This window comes from Notamacropus eugenii, chromosome 3 (assembly GCF_028372415.1).
Source record: "Notamacropus eugenii isolate mMacEug1 chromosome 3, mMacEug1.pri_v2, whole genome shotgun sequence".
Classification (NCBI taxonomy): Eukaryota; Metazoa; Chordata; class Mammalia; order Diprotodontia; family Macropodidae; genus Notamacropus; species Notamacropus eugenii.
The window spans coordinates 171,058,335-171,072,751 of NC_092874.1; the positions used below are offsets into that span (position 1 = coordinate 171,058,335).

At 37.1% G+C, this 14,417-nt stretch overlaps 1 protein-coding gene across 47 annotated transcripts in view; it reads right to left on the reverse strand.

The window, feature by feature from the left end:
• CELF2 (CUGBP Elav-like family member 2) overlaps positions 1 to 14,417 on the reverse strand; it is a 620,126-nt gene that overhangs the window by 125,623 nt on the left and 480,086 nt on the right. For all 47 annotated transcript variants that reach the window (XM_072653373.1, XM_072653356.1, XM_072653346.1 and 44 more), the window contains one exon: positions 13,480 to 13,562. In XM_072653373.1, the coding sequence (XP_072509474.1) occupies positions 13,480 to 13,562 (83 nt within the window). The remainder of the gene's footprint in view (positions 1 to 13,479; positions 13,563 to 14,417) is intronic.

Genomic DNA, 14,417 nt, shown 5'->3' on the forward strand with positions numbered 1-14,417 from the left:
AGATGACAAGAAGGGTAAATGTAAATTCTTACTCATGGGTTCAAAAAATCAACTATTCACATGCAGGATGGGGAAGGTGTAGCCAGAGAACAGTTCAATTTGTTTGAGAAACGTCTGGAACTTTTAGCGAACTACATTCTTAATACGGATCAACAGTGTGGAATGGTAGCCAAGAAAGTGAAAGCAATCTTAGGCTAAATTCAAAGAGCCATCATAGTCTAAGAAAGGTGACAGTTCTGTTATAATCTGCCCTGATTATTATGTTCAGTTCAGTGGGGCATCATTTTAGGAAGGGCATTGTTCTCAGTGAGGATATTGAAAGTTTATGTGGGCTTGATACCCCCCATGAAAGGACCAGTCAAAGGATTGGGGACGGTTAGCCTGAAGATGAAAAAGATGTAGATTGAACATGATGGCTGTCTTCAGATTGCACTGTGTCAAGAGCACTGGACTTGGAGTCAGAGGAGCGGGGTTCAAAGCCAGACTCAGCAACTTATTATTTTTGTGACCAGCTCAGTTTCCTTCTTCATCTGAAAAATGGAATCAGACTGGTTGACTTTAAAGATCCTTTCCAGTTCTAAAACTATGATCTTAAGTGTTTTAAAGGGCTGTTATGTGGAAGAGGAATTTGATTTGTTTTACTTGGTCCTCTAGGGAACACAAAGAGGTGCCATGTTGAAAAGAACAAGGGGAAACATTTAGGCTTTATGGCAGGAGAAACTACTTAACAATTATTACTAATCACTATTTTATAGATGTGATATTTATATCCAAGAATGCAATAGATTGCAGGGCTCCAAGCTAAGGCTTGACCACTTGTCTGGAAGCTACACAGCATGTTGGATTGAATAGAATGAGCAAACTAGAGATAGGGCAAGGTCTAGAATTTTCAGGTTTCTCACTCTTTAATATCATCTCCTCTGTCATATGCTCTTGTGTTATCTATAGAAGTCCATTATCCTAAGCTAATTTTCACTTAGCTTAGTGGGTAATAATTGTGATTTGTTTGTTACCTTTGGTATACTTCTCCATCCAAGCCTGGCTTTGCCACGGAACTATTCAAAGCATCTCTTTCCACAAAATTTTCATTTAGAATCCTATGGAATGCTGGGGACCACATTCCTTTTATATTACTAGTCTCTTCTAAGAAATCTAAAGCTCAAGAAGAAGAGAACTATTAAAGCCAGTGCTAAACCTGTTTCTGTTTGCTACAATCTCTACAGCAGTGACCAGTCCATGAGTCAATGATTCATTCTCTGTCCTGGATCCCACTAAATTATTCAGGTGATGAGTCTTCGACAGAGTCCCATTACTTGGACAACTGCCCACATAGTCAACTTTACTTCAACTTTTTTTAAAATTTCATTTCAACACTATAACCTTTCCCCTTACATCAGTTCACATCTGAACCTTTAATTGGGTTGGTAGCTTTTCACCAAACTTCTTTTTGAAGCTCTATCTATCTTTTGGGGACTGAGTTGTATAGAAACTGGCTCAAACTTTATTGGGAGCTAACCAGAGGAATGAGTACTTCTGAAACCCAATGGAGTTAATTTAATTATGTCATCCTGACATTCTTTCCTTTTCATCATACTCCATATAGGCGATATAAACTCATCTCTCCTTTAATGGATGGAATACAGTTTTTCCTGAAATATTGTTTGTAAAATGAAATTTCCAGTACTGGACTATATATTCCCAATGTTTTCCATTATGCATACGGGGGTGGGGGGAGAGGACAGTAGGGGAGAGAAGTATGCCTTACAAAGTAAAAATAACAAAACAAAAGAAAAAAACAGGCCTCCAACAGTCCTGAACTCATGACTACAATCTACCCTCTCCTTTTCTTTGATTTAAAACCCCCATGGCTGTCAGTTCATTTAGTCACTTGATCTAGCTTTCCAACCTCCTTTTATCTGGAAATACAGGTCAAAACAATTGAATTAGGTCTACTTCAACTGGGTTAGCCCCATTTGGAATCTTTTACCAGAACTTTACTTTTATTCTATATCAGAAACTCTCAAAGTGTGGTTTAGGGATCCCTGGGGGCCATCCAAGACCCTTTCAGCAAAATTGTGAGGTCAAAACAATTTTCACAATAATACTAAGATATTTTAATTTGTAATACAGTAAATTTCAATAGATAGAACAGGGTGTGTGTGTGTGTGTGTGTGTGTGTGTGTGTGTGTGTGTGTGTGTGTGTGTGTGTGTGTGTGTGTGTGTGTGTTTGCTAGTGCCTGCTCCAATTGGAACAGATTGTTAAATTTTCAGTGTGAGAACTTACACCTTGCAAACCAGTAAAGGCTATGAAAAGCAGGGCTTCATATATTGCTTTGTTGATTGTTTAGACTTGAGAAAGTGATCAATTAAATATTAACAACATAGATTAAACTTAAAAGTGCTACATTTTTGGGGGGAGGCAGACTAGTTGTTAATCATTTACCAGCACCCCCCTTGATCTAATTCACAAAAACAAAATCTCTTTGGTTTCCTGAGACCAGGCTCAATGATACTTAACTTGCTGCTTCACAGTAGGTGTGAAAGGACCTCTCTTCTCTCCTACATAAGGGTACAATCACAATGCTAGTTTTCAGAAATTCAACAAACACTTATTAAGTGTGTTCTGTATGTTAGGTGCTGAATTTACAAAGACAAAAACCAAACCGTCTCTGCATTCATGAAGCATATTCTATAGGGGGGTTAAAAGTAAATCAAGCTACATGTGCTTCTATGTTGACCCCTCCTCCCCCACAAGCCATAAACCACTCTGGCAAGAGGGAGCAGGAAAGGTTTTCCTTTCTTTAGATTTTGCCCCTGCTGGGCGTAAGCATTTAAACACCACAGGCTTAGTGTGGAGGAAGACTGTTCCTAAATTCTGTCTATCCAGGAGAAGTTCTTTAAAATGAATACGAAACTTTCTAGTCATATTTATACATTCTACAATAGAAAACTTCTCCCTATTGGATCATTCCTTGAGAAAAAGGTCTATATAAATTATCAAAAATATGAAAGATACTTTATTATATTTATTTACCCCATTCTTCAAAGTCTTGTGCATACATTAGCTAACTGAACCTCACCATACTCCAATTAAGTATGGTGGATGGCAGGAATGATCGTAATCAAGCATATGGCACCATGTTAGCACACAAGTTATAAGCCAAACAGGCATTATAGTGCCCCTTTAAAAAAAGAAGCAAAATGAATATTTTGAGGAATGAAATGACAGGTCTAAAGGTCAGAGGGTGTACTTGCTTAGGTTGATAGCCCAAGTGGAAAAGGTGCTTGATTATAAATCTGAATTTTACTTAGACACAGGTGCATAAACTTATGCAAACATGCACACTTATCTACGGCAATCTCCCATCACCCTGGAAGATGCATAGTGAAAGACATGTCCCAGGTGGTAGGGACCTCAAAGTCCCTTTTACCTGGATAGATATAATCTTCTTCGGCATCCTTCAGCAAAAGGGTGCTCTGCTTCCTATGAGACCCTTTTACTGGTTTCATTATGGTACATCTACAATTGTGGGGAAGCTTTTCCTCATGAAGAGTCAGATACTATGAAACTATCACCAATGAGTCTTTCACAATTACTCCTCTCATCTGCCCTATGGGCTAAGCAAAATGAGGCTAATCTCTCTTCCACAAAACCATCCCTTTCAGCAGTCTGTTGCCATTTTTACAATAGTATAAATCTACTCAGATCTTTCAATGATGGGTATCGCAGGTATGGAGTCAAGGAGTTGTTCAGTAGTTCAGCTGTTTCTAACTCTTTTTTGTGACCCTGCAGACCACAGCACATTTTGTCTATGAGGTTTCCTCCAGAAAGATACTCAAGTGGTTTACCAATTCCTTCTCCAGTGAATTAAAGCAAACAGAAGTTAAGTGACTTGCCTAGGGTCATACAGCTAGTAAGTGTCTGAGGTCACATCTGAACTCAGATCTTCATAACTCTAGGCCCAGCACCCTATTCACTGCACCACTTAGCGGCCCCTGGGTAAAAAGTACCAGGCATTTTAAGTCCTGAGAAAAAGTTCAATGTCTTGGCTAAAGCCTAGACAGATTTTGTATGCTAATGAGCTATTCAGACTCTCAGATACCTCCCTTGGTGTGGACAGATTCAATCCAACCTCAAAGTGCCTCACTCTTCTATCTCATTGTCTCTGTCCTTGGTCCTTATGACCGCCAATTTTTCTGAAATCTAAAATCAGCACACCCTTACAATTATAAAATACCTTTCTGTACACCACTGCTAAAATAAGACATTCTAAACAAATGTTCGCTTCAGGGCAATGACTTTTCAATATAAACTGCATTTAATAAAACCAGTAGCAACTCTAAAAAGAAGGATAGGAACAGCTAGGAGAAAATGTCTGGAAGAAATTTGCAATTAATATTTTACAAGACATGCAAATTCTGCAGACTCCTCCTTGCTGTTAAAATTTTAAGAGCTTTCTCAAAACTGTATTTCTCTCTGTTATTACATCTTTAATTAAATTAATTTATACAGTGAATGCTCTAATGACATTGCTGTAGATTTTCAATCAAAAGACCTTATTGCTAGAGACAATACGTGTTAAGACCTTGGATAAAGAGAGACAAGGCCTAATTCTGTCATCTGCACAAGGACACTTAGCCCTGAACATTTGATTATTGAAAAGATATTGGGAGTTTCTCTGTGGCTCAATTAAGGTCTTTTCAATTTTATTTTTAATTAAGCTAAATTAACTCAGCCAAAACAAGATGAATCTTGCAAGTTTTTTTTTTTAACAAGGTTTTCTCCCTAGGCAAAAATAATGGCACATGATAGCATTTCTATTAAGTAACACTACCACTTGGTCTGTGCCTACATGAAGCCCCAAACAACAGAGTCATTCCAAAGCTTGTGTAATCTGTTCCACTATCAGTGAATGCTAGGGACAGGAAAATTTTGTGTGAGTCTCTAAAGGGCCAAGAAATATATGGAAAAAAACTCAATTCAATTCAGCCATAATTTATTAAGCTCCTACTAAGTGCTAGGCATTTTACTAAGTACCAGAAAGATAAATTAAACAGTGCTACTCAATTTGCACAGTATACCTTCCACTGACCCCATTTTCATGAAGCTGTTAAGGGTGATGTTTATCAGATAATGTATTAGAATTTACTGGTTGTCCAGTAGTCTAGGTAGACAACATCATGAATACTCAGTTTCAGAAAGCATGATGCACCAGAGATCATCAGGCAAATATAAGTACTCCTTTAGAAGAGGCAAAACACCAAAGCACATAAGTGTGGTATTAATATTTAATGAATAAAAATGACTAAAGAAGTATCACACTTAGCATTTTTAACTGGGCACTGCACCTAACATTTATTCAATTGCTTTAGCTGGTACTTGGTTTTTCTTCGTTCTGGGTCCTTTCACTAAGGCCTCATTGTCAAACAAATCCTTCCCAGTTCTCTTGATACTATTCCTAGCATCCAAGCTTGGCCAGTGTTTTCTCCAAGAGAAATGGCATTCCTAATATCACTCCCTATTTCTCCACCTTCCTTTGGACTTTACCCTCCCTGTCTTCCCAGAGCTAGTAGGCTCTTTTATTCCAGGCCAAGAGATGGCACCAGTATTCTTGATCCTTGGCATCTAAAAGACTTGGAATATCTGAAAATGAAGACAGGAATGTTGGAGGGCAGCAAAATATGGTGAATATGAAATCAGAAGTGGGTTTGAGTTTTAGCGTGGCTATGTAGTGCCTGTGTGACCTTGGGTAAATTTGCCTCCAGTTTACTCCTTATCAGCATACATGTAGTAGTAAGAGTGCTGGGCTTGGACTTAGGAAGGCCCGAGTTTAGGTAATGTCTCTGATATTGCTGTGTGGCCAGGAGTAAACCATTGCGTTTTGAACTTCAATTTCCTCCTTATAAGGTAGGAAGAATAATACCCATAGTACTTACACAACAATAAGTTTGTTTTAAGGATCAAATGTGATTACATAGCATGTTTAGCAAACCTTAAGGCACCATACAAATGCCAGCTACTTTAATAATATCTGTAAAAAAAAATTAATGGGTTTGATAAGATAGGGGGTTCTTAACCACTTTTGAGAACTATTTTGATAAACTGGATATATTGTGTTCAATATTCAGGGTCAGATATGTGGCACAGTGGATAGAGCAGTGGATAGAGCCTGGAGTTAAGAAGATCTGAGTGACCCTGGCCAAGTGAATTAACATTTGTTTGTTTCAGTTTTCTCATCAGTAAAAGGGAGAAAATCATAGCATTTGCCTCACAAAGTTGAGGAGATACTATCTGTAAAATGCTTTGCAAAGTGCCTGGCATATATTAGGTGCTATATAAAAATGTTAGCTATCATTATGCAATGGTTTCCTTTGTACATCCACGTAGTTTGTTTTAATAACATTCTGAGAAAGAGCTGGTCCATAGGTTTCCCCAAGACTGCCTGAAGTGGCCATGACTAAAGCATCTCTAGAGTAGATTCTAAGGACTCTTCTACTAGCACTAACATTTTTGTGGTTCTGTAACCTTTTTTCTTTTCTCAGTGAAACCAAGTATAAGGCTCTTTATGCTCAGTTTCCTCTATTAACCACTGCATTTATTCCCCTACCCTCTTCTTAATCAGGGCTTGAGCTGAGAATTTCTGGGTGATAACCGAATCCTTGTCTTTCTCAGGAAGCTAGGTGAAGAAAGCTTTGAAGAAAATACCCATAATTGCTTTGCCCTGCCCCTTAACGCTTGATCAATAAAGTCCTGACCCTTTCCAAGTTACACCCAAAGGTAAAGATGTCAAAAAGTCAGAAACAGAGTGTGGACACCCTAAATAAAAAATCTAACAGCAGATGCATTCACCTCCTCAGCAGACAGTGCCATAGGCTTTGGTTTATTTCCAGTGACCCAGTCCTTTGTTCTCTTTGTGAAAAGATAGTACATAAAGAGAAAATAAATACCCACATCAAGTTTGGTAACATAATGAAAGTTGCTTATGAACAAAGGAACTACCACAAAAAAGAAATATGATTTACAAAGAAATCTATTTGTATTTTAAATGAGGAGTTTTAGCCATTTAAAAAGAAAAGGAGCAGGATTTTTCTTTCTTTTTAATAAAATGGATTTTATCCACAGGGACATGATTATATCCAGAAAAGCATAAAAGTGTCAGTTGCTGATGCACATTTCTTATCATCTTTTTCAAAGAAAAAGTCAGAAAGTGAGCAATATAACAAAATACAGCCTTAATTTCTTATTAATTTTATAATATGGAAGGCCACCGTTAAAATAGTGGTGCTACAACTTTAAATTACCGAGCAGGCTTGGTATTTAATGAGAGATTTAGCCCAGCAGGGTTTCTGTTAAATTAAGTTGTGCCTTCACATCACAGTGGGAAAACAGGTGTATATTGGTTTAGAATTATGGAAATGTTGACTAATTCCAAGGCTTGTAATCAAACAGCAAGGCACCCTGCAATATTTCCTTCCAAGAATATGCATTAATCATTTATGTCTGGTCCCATTTCTTCATGTCCACCAAAAGGATACAGCTGAAAGACACTGCTTTCATGGTTTTTTCATGTAGCTCTTAAGGGTGGTGTTTATCAGATAAAGCTATACATAAAAGCAGGATGTATAACACTCTCTACACTTTGGAACCGCAAACGTAGCACACACTGAGTGGGCTGAAGAAGCTCAAAGCCTACAAATCCAACATGGCTTTTCAGATTTTTCATTTAACCTGCCTCGAGTAATTGGGCAGATGAAACTGAAATGTAAAAAAAATAATAACCCAGCTCTCTTTCTCTCTCAAAACAAGGATATGCAGATTCTCGTAGTTACAAAGGGATTTCTTAATAAATAGTCACCACTCTGTAACTCAGCTGTGCACAGGGATTTAAAGGCAGAATGAAAGGCAGATATCCAGCTAAGTTTTAGAAAAAAGATATAATTTGTTTGATGTAGATCTGCACCATATTAAGGCTTTTTAAAACGCTCACGGCTCACCTTACTGTTTTTCACCGTATACAATGGATCCACTGTTAGATGTCATATGCTGTCCTTCACCTATGAAGATCTATTTGTCATTTCCAGCCTGTTAGATGACAGTTGAGACTGTATTTCATCAACCACTGTGTCTTTCTCCCCAGGGTTTCCCACAATGCTCAGTACATATTAGGTGTTTAAAAAAAAAAAAAGTTGTTAAAGCTTGGTGGTGAAAGAGAGGAGAAAAGTATCCTTCTCATTTCAGCAGAGCTGGGGGTCTATGGGTGAACAACACTAAATATGCTGTGAAGATTCCTGTTGATTTGTTGGTTAGTTTTGCTAAAATGCTTTCCTTTACTTCCTTTATTTTAAGGGATGGCTCTTTGAGAAGGAGAGGGAGGAGAACTATTTTGGGAAATAAAGGTGACATAAAGGCTAGTAATAAAAATAAAATGTGCAGAACTGAAACTGACACAATGAAAAGATAAGAATTTTTGTTCTTTCTTTAGCAGAGGTGATGAATTTAAATTAACCAGTTTTTCATGAAGGTAAAATATGGTCTAGATTTGCAGATCCATCCACTAAATGCTAATAGTATAGTTCCAAACACATATGAACACACAGACACTAAAACCCTGTAAATGATTACACATGCTAAGACTTCTTTAAGAATTTTCCTTCCAGAAACAGGAGTAAGAAATGATTTTTAAGTCTGACTGGGGGCCTGGGAAAGACAAACTATTGAATTTTTTATCACTAGCTAAGCCATTTAACGATTTTCATTAGGTACTCCATCCACTAATTGTGACTAACACTGATTCCTCTTTAAGCTGACTGTAAAAATTCACATAGGAAACATTTGTTTTTATGTTAAGTAAAACTATGGATGGATAGAATAGAGGACAAAGCTAAAATAATACTGCATATTTTAATGTAGAAGTGCTGTCCTTGAATACTAAATATACTTGGTTTAATAGTTGTATCCTTTACCAAAGCAATCGCATATGCAAAACATTTAAACTATTTTTCAAAAATTATTACTTATTTTTTTAACATTTTTTCTTTTTAAATTTTGAGTTCCAAATTCTCTCTCTCCCTTCTATTACTTCCCACCTATTAAGAAGTCAAACAGTATGATATCAATTATACAATGTTGTGAGAACATACAAAAACATATTTCCATAATGGACATATTGCAAAAAAAAGCAAGAAAAATAAAGTGCGGAAATTATACTTCCATTTTTACTCGGATTCGTTAGTTCTCTCTCTGTAGGTAGATAGCATTTCTTTTCATCATAATTCCTTTGGAATTGTCTTGGGTCACTTAATTTAATTAATTAGAGTATTAATCAAAGTAGCCAAGTCTTTCACAGTTGATCATCATGATAACATTGCTGTTAGTGTGCACAGTGATCTCCTGGTTCTTCTTACTTCACTCTGCATCAGTTCACATAGGTCTTGACATGCTTTTCTGAAACTATCTCCCTCACCATTTCTCACAGCACAACAGTACTCTCTCAAAATCATATGCCATCGCTTGTTCAGCCACTCCCCAACTGATGACCATCTTCTCAATTTAATTCTTTGCCATCACAAAAAAAGAGTTGTTATAAATATCTTTGTATGCATAGGCCCTCTTCCTTTTACTTCAATCTCTTTGAGATACAGACCTAATAGTGGTATTGCTGGGTCAAAGGGTATGCATAGTTTTCCTGCACTTTGGTCCTAGTTCCAAGCTGTTCTCCCGAATGGCTGGACCAGTTTACAACTCTACCAACAGTTTATTGTATATCTATTTTCCCTCATCCCCTGCAGTATTTGTCATTTCTGATAGGTGTAAAGTGATATTTCGGAGTTGTCTTAATTTGCCTTTTTCTAATTGCTAGTGATTTAGGGCATTTTTTATGACTACAAATAGTTTTTCATCTGAAAACTTCTTGCTTATATCCTTTGACTATTTATGGTTGTGGAATAAGTAGTTCTTCTTTTTATAAATTTGACTCAGTTCTATATTCAGTATATATTTGAGAATTGAGACTTTTATCAGAGAAACTTGCTGCAAAATTTTTGATACTAATTTGTCTAAGGTACCTTTAGAAAAATGTAGTTTCCCTGATTATCCCTTTTAATTAGGTCTATTTTTGCTTTGTCTGAGATTGTGATTGTTATTCTTGATTGTTTTTAAATTTAGCTGAAGCATCTTAGATTTTGTTCCATCCCTTTATTTTAACTCTACATGTATCTTTCTGTTTCAAGTGTGTCTCTTGTAAACAACATATTGTTGGATTCTGGTTCTTAATCCATTTTACTAGTAGCCTTCATTTTGTGATAATCCCATTCCCATTCTCAGTTATGACTGCAAACCCTGTATTTCCCTCTATTCCATCATCATCATCATCATCTTCTTCTTCTTCTTTTCCTCCTCTTTCTCCTTCTCCTTTTTCTCCTCCTCCTCTTTCTCCTCCCTTCTCCTTCTTCTCCTTTCTTTTTTTATCCTGTCCCTTCTAAAAAGCCTATTTTGCTTTTAACCACTGCCATCCTTTTTATCACTCCCCTTGGGCAAGTTATAATTCTATACACAACAGAGTGTGTACATATATTCTTCCCTCTTTGAACCAATTCCAGTGAGAGTGAGGCTCAAGCGTTCCTCCCTTTTTCCTCTCTATTTTAAAATCTCTTCCTTGTATGCCTCTTTCATGTGAGAAAAATTTCCCCATTCTACCTCTCTTTTCCCCCTTCTCCCAGTGCATTCTTCTTTCTCAATCCTTCATTGTTTTTTGGAGATCATCTGAACACAATTGACTTATATTTGTGCCCTCTGCCTATCTAAAGTCCTTTTAACTGCTCTAATAAAGTTCTTAGGAATTACATATATCATCTTTCCATATAGCAATGTAAATAGTTTAACTACATGGAGTCCCTTATGATTACTTTTTTCATGTTTACCTTTTTATGCTTCTCTTGAGTCTTGTGCTTAAATGACAAATTTTCTGTTTGCCTCTAGTCTTTTCATCAGGCATGTCTGAAAGTTCCCTATTTCATTAAATATCTGGTCTTCCCCCAAAAGATTATACTTAATTTTTCCGGGTAGGTTATTCTTGCTTGTAATTCTAGCTCCTTGGCCTTCTGGGATATTGCTTGGGTCCAATTAGCAGCTTTCTTTGAGGCCTTGCTTATAATTATTTTCACATTGTTGTCTTCTGAGTTGGCCTTGGTCTTGGTCTTCCCTGACATTATAGTAGTTTTTTTCTAGTCAAATTCTTCTGTTGTCGTTTGCTCATTTCCCCATCTATTTCTTAACTTTTAACTTTATGTTAAAGCTGGGCTCTTCTCACTTTGGGGTGAGGAGGCAGTATCCCAAACTTTAGGCTTTTTTATGCTGCTGTTTTGAGAGATAGTACTGAGGGTCTGCAAATTTTCAGTGCTTCCAAGGTGGTATGATCCTGGGAGGTATGGTAACTTCTCTCTTGGTCTGTAATCTGGTCTTTACTCAGGAAGGGCCTTTGGTACCCTGCAGCCACAAGCACTAGCACTCTCTTGGCCTTGGAACTGTGAACAGTCCTCCCCTCCTCTCCCCCTGTATTTCTCAGACCCTGGACATATGACCCAGATCTGCATACGGGCAATAGAGTTGCCAAGCAGTGCCAGCAAAGGGTTCTCTGTAACCTCTTTTTGATCAGTTGTCTGACCCCCTTACTGTCTGTGGGCTGAGATCTCCCGAAGCTGCTGCTATTGCTGCCACTGCTTTTGTGGAATCTGGACAGATTTGCAGCCCGATGTTACAAACTTCTGCCAACCTTCTAAGTTTCCTTAGGCCAGAAAAAATATCTCATTTTTGTTGGCTCTGCGGCTCCAAAATTTGACCTAAGTCATTATTTTAAGGTTGTATGGAGGGGAATGTTGAAAGAGTTCAGCTGGGTTGCCTATAATCTGCCATCTTCAGTACTTAAACTTAATAAAAATTGTCTCATTGGAATTGAAACTGGTGTAGGATGGGGCTAAATTGAATGGAAGCCACAATTTTTTTTTTTTAAAGCCAAAGAAAACAAAGTTTATTAAAGATTCTCCAAACTGGGGAAGCCACAATCTCTAAACAAACCATATATAGAGTTACCATATCATGAATGCTCTCTAATTTTTCTTCCCCTACTTTCTTCCATCTTATTGAAGAGACAGTGAAATGTCCAAAAGGACCACAATTCAATGACTTTAGAATCTAAAGTAACAGATTCTTAATCTGGGGTCTATGAACTTGTTTTTTTAATATTCTGACAACCATATTTCAATATAACTAGTTTCCTTTGCAATCCTATGTATTTTATGCATTTAAAAACATTATTCTGTGAAAGGACCCATAGGTTTTATCAGACTGCAAAAAAAGATTAAGAATCCCTGTTTTAGAGGGATTTGGGATTGAGTGGAAAGAGTTACATTGCATTATAATTTCCTCCAGAAGAAACATCACTACATTCCCAAGTGAGAAAGGATGCAAGTGGACTTGTACAGGTTCAAGACTTTTCTAGCCCTCAGGGGACTGATTTAGGTGTAAGGTATAGGGATTACATATGGCACAAACATAGAAATCTATAACGTGAACTGTAAACATATTTTATTACTGTTGATTTCTCATTCATTTATTTTTATTATACTAGCCCCAATGAAATGATCATCTTTTGTCTGCTTACCGCAGTTACTTCTTTATCACCAACAGATAACCATTTAGGATATTAAGTTAACTCATTGCCGATTTACAAGTAATAGTGAAGATATTCAAATAGAACAATGCAATCTAACATCATTACATAATTTATAAAAATTTCCACAAAATTCCTTTTAGAAATAAGGTATTCTGATGAAGTAGCTAAGTATATGTCATCAGGGCATTTCTAGTGAATTGTACTAATAGTCAAATATTGCTGAGAAGAAAATGGAAAAACAGTGTAGGCTCTGTATTTTTTCCCCCTACATCAATACAAAGTCACAAAATGGGTATTAAAACATTGACTTTGTTAACCACTGGTGACTGTTTAGAAACCATTAGGAGGCTTAATATTATGGCTACGCAGGGTACATTTCGTCCTTTCAAAAGAAAGAATCTAGAAACTAAATTTGAAAAAGGGCTCCTGGTGAGTAAAACCTTTTCCATTTGCTTTTCCTTGTGTGTATGTGTTGGGTTTTTTCCCCCCTTTTTAAATCTTAGCCCACCCTTCGCTCTCTGGCAGCTTGCTGCTGCCCAGTGGGGTCACTCTGATTTTAGAGCCAGGGGATAGGTTATTTGAGAAGCTCTTTCCTTCAAAGTTAACGTCCATCCTACTTTATGGACTAGCCAGATGGCACAGTTGCTGCCCATGAACTGAGGAGGTCAGTCAGCACCCACTCCTCCAAAGACCAAAGCTATTTTTTTTTTTTTTTTTTTGGCACTAAGAGACCATAACTAGAAGCTTTAGCTGAAAGGGACCATTTTCAAGCAATAAAGTGATTCGGTACAAAAGTAAACGGACTCACCCCAGGTAAGGTTTTAATATTGTGCAGTGCATTCTGAGCCTCAAGTGCAGCTTTTCTTGTATAAAATGTTACGAAACAACAACCTACAGAGAGAAATGAAAAGGTTTTTAGAAATGTCTGTGAACAGGCTTGCTTGACGGCGATGAACAAATCATATACTTTAAAAGAATGTACAATTTAGAAATAATAAGGAGCATGAGAACAGTAATAACCTCTCAGTCACTGACACTTTGCCTTTCATTCTAAATCACATTTATTCTCTTTATCCAAGTTGAAGAAAAAGGCTTTAAGTTCATCTACTACTGCCAGCAATGCTGGTATTTCAAGGAATTTGAAGGTGGCAACTAAAGGGAAGGATAGTTAATCAAAATGACAAAATGACACAATCACTTGGAAAAAAATTCTTTTTATAGTACTTTTGGAGTCCCCACCCTTAAGACTTAGATGATTACATTGTCACCGTATTTTAAATTAAGCTGGAAATGATTTGGAAAACCCCCAGTCAGGGGCTGGTAACAACTCATGAAGCCCGAGATATCCAGAATACATAGCCTGGCGACTATTAATATGACCCCTTTCAGACAACAGAGGTTAGTGACTGCTCATGTGACCTAGGGGCTCTTCTGTCATCACCTCTCTCCCAACCCTAGCCTCATCTTCTAGAAGAAAACATTTATACAAAATGCTGTCAACATTAAGCAAGGTGCATATTTTTGCTAGGTTTTAGCTTTAAAGAGACATAAAAGTAAATGTCTACTAAAAATTGATGCTTTTATCTGATCTGTATTTTTCTTGGTAAACTTGGTAAATTCAGGGGGGAATAAGTGGTATTATGCACACTTTCTGATAATATATATTTTACCATCAAGGCACAAAGGCATCCTAAGGTACAGCTGTTATGTACTGAGGGATCAGAAGAGATTTAAGAGGCTCTCAAA